General features: G+C 39.4%; 1 protein-coding gene across 1 annotated transcript; it reads right to left on the minus strand.

Moving 5' to 3' along the window:
* Positions 1-456: 456 nt before the first annotated feature.
* On the minus strand, positions 457-1,713 carry LOC110922206 (cytosolic sulfotransferase 5). Its single transcript, XM_022166516.2, has one exon. It carries the CDS (start codon positions 1,575-1,577, stop codon positions 588-590), a length of 990 nt encoding a protein of 329 aa, XP_022022208.1. The 5' UTR covers positions 1,578-1,713; the 3' UTR covers positions 457-587.
* Positions 1,714-2,848: the final 1,135 nt, after the last annotated feature.

A 2,848-nucleotide genomic window follows, 5' to 3' on the forward strand; every position in this document is an offset into this window, starting at 1 on the left:
CCAGAATCTGATCGGATCGGGTTGAAAAAATTATTATATATTGACAGATAAACAATTTCAAAAAGTTTTCGCACTCCTGAGAAAAAATTTCTGTATCTGCCACTGCTTAAGATGAGTGTATATATGTATATTCATTTAAAAAAAGGAATAAACAGGTATACACCACATTTTATTTTATATATAAAATAGATTATATCTTGTTGTCTTTAAAATTGTCTCTCTAATTTAATGTGTGTGATTAATATGATATTGATCACATTTTCTCATCTAAGTATTCTTGGTAGTGCTCATTCCTTTATCTCCTCACCAGTCTTGATATTAACATCGGTCTTCTTCTAAGTAAGATATAATTAAAGAAGATCTTTACCAATTGTGTGTAGGGACAACCAATCTTGGCTGTATAATTTATGATTATATGCTAATAATCCAAACACACACATCCTTTTTAAGATAAAGTAGCAAACAAATAATTATTTTAAGTTGATTGGTTTAAGACAAATTGAAGATACATTGATATCAGTATATCACCGATAATGCAAACCTTGAAAACACAAAGAAAAATTTAAGAACAAACAAACATACAAATACTAAAACATTAATCCTGACCCATCTAACTTCTCCTTACTGATCTTGTCAAGCCTCTCTTCCATTTCCGGTGAAAAATAGTTTTTGGAGTCACCAACTTCTCCTTTTCGGAAAAAAAGATTGCAGTTTTCGCCAGATGGAAGCTTTCCTTCCATGTTCACTTGTAGTTTACTCAGATGATCAAAGCTACAAATTTCCAAAATGTCATCAACAACTCCTTCTTTCTTTTCTTTTAAGGAAAATGGACACCCCAAAAAGCATGCTAGTTTCTCCAGATAATGCTTTGGCTGCTCTTTTATCTCCTCATATTTCAGAAATAACACTTTTTCTGGATTCTTCAAGCTTTCTTCCCAGTAACCTAGAACATGATCCCAAAAGGGCCCATACATGCTAACTCCTCCACAGAATCTCTCAAAAGCTTCTTCTAGTGAATTGGTTCCCATTTCCTGTAGCCGTAACTTGTTTGTGAAAGACCAAAGAGATGTTAGAGTATCCTTAGGGTTTCTACATAGGTAAACAAGCTTGCATTTAGAATCATGGACAGATTTTGGTAGAGAGACATTAGGCATGTGAGTGGAAAAAAGTCTTGGTGACATGATGGATGAGACATCTGGGTTCTCATGTTCAAGGTAGAGCTTAATCTCCAAGAAAGGCACCAGGACATGAGGGTTGTTTGACAGTAATGGATGGTTCGTTTGGGATATGGGGAAACGGGTGCGGTTCAGTAGGGTGAACAATATGGCTTTTAACCAGGTAGTGCCTGATTTGGGTGTGGTAACAAGAATGATATCAGTGTCTTGAGCCTGAAAGTGTTTTTGACATGAAAGGATTCCTTGCAAATGCCTGCAAGGATGCCAAAAACCTTGATATTTATAGAAGGTTGAAGCAACCCATCCCTTTTCAGTTGGAAGGGTGGAAAGTAAGTCCTTACATTCCTGTGTGAGTTCATCTTGTTTTAGATATTTGGGTACAAGAGGCTGGGATATCGGCATGGTGATAAGAGTTTATGAAGGTTCTATATCAAGGATGAAATGAAGCCAATGGAAAGGGACTATATATAATGTCATAATGACATTGTTTCCACAACAATCGTAAGGTATGAAATACATGGAAGTCCACTCATGTTAGACCATGAGTAATGGGCATTATAAGGGCGTGAAGTGGCTATATGCCCTTAACACCACCTCACGTGGAATTTATAGGGGCATGAAGATGGAGGGGCATTTCTACTATGATACCCAATAAGAAATAAAATTGAAAACTAATGATCGGTTTAAAGTAGATATTATCACATATAAAACAAATTATAGTCTTAATCCAAATTCCATATGAAAAAGGGCAATTACAAAGCAATGGCAGGTAGTCGGGCAACAAGTTGCGCCGCCACCCCCTTTTGAATAGAAAAACCAATTCTACTAAATACAAAGTTTGAAACCTTTAGCGACGAAGAATTACTATTAACGACTTTTTGAACCCGATTCAAGAGTCGTACAGCCTCAGGAGCGAGACCACCAAAGGTATCAAACGCAAACGGGACAAACACATGTTGATTCTCCCGGCAAGCTTTGTCATGTTTTGCCACTTTGCTCGCCTCTGCCTTGAGCACCGCTTGCCCTACGACAAAGCCCTTGTCCTTGAGTCCGACAAGGGGGGAGACTCCAGTTAGATCTACACAAGCGTGTTTCCCCCCTTCCCATCCAAACACAAGAATGTCCGTCGGGCGTAAAGTGGACCTCCCCTCTAAGGGGTCAGTAAGGAAATTTACTGGAGCCTCCTTTTTGGCAGAGATCCCGGCCCGCTTAAGAACATCACATAACACATCTCTCACCCAATCATGCCGATATTTAAACCCTGGTAGCTCTTTACAGTGGATCGCGTGCTCCCCGAAAGAATCCAAACACGCTTTGCGGCATACCGGACATGGCTCGTCAACTGGGAACAAAGGAATCATCAGTCGGTATCTAAGGATAGCACGGTATTCCACAGCCGACATGTGTTGCCCCAAGCCTTCAATTGGTGTGACAGACAGAAAATCCTGAGCATGTGGGGCACGTAGACATTCAAACACAGCTCTTTGCCGAGGGGATAAAACAAACTTCTCTTCAAACCTCTTGACAATTTCTCCATATAAGGCATTCGCCAGAATTTTCTGGGATTTAGGAGGGGCGGTGTCTTTAATGTAGAAACCGCCAATATCAAGGTCGGGAAGAGAACTATGCAAAAGGTCCAACGCACTCTTGTTGAAGAAGTTAATCTTGAATTA

Source organism: Helianthus annuus, chromosome 17 (assembly GCF_002127325.2).
Source record: "Helianthus annuus cultivar XRQ/B chromosome 17, HanXRQr2.0-SUNRISE, whole genome shotgun sequence".
Classification (NCBI taxonomy): Eukaryota; Viridiplantae; Streptophyta; class Magnoliopsida; order Asterales; family Asteraceae; genus Helianthus; species Helianthus annuus.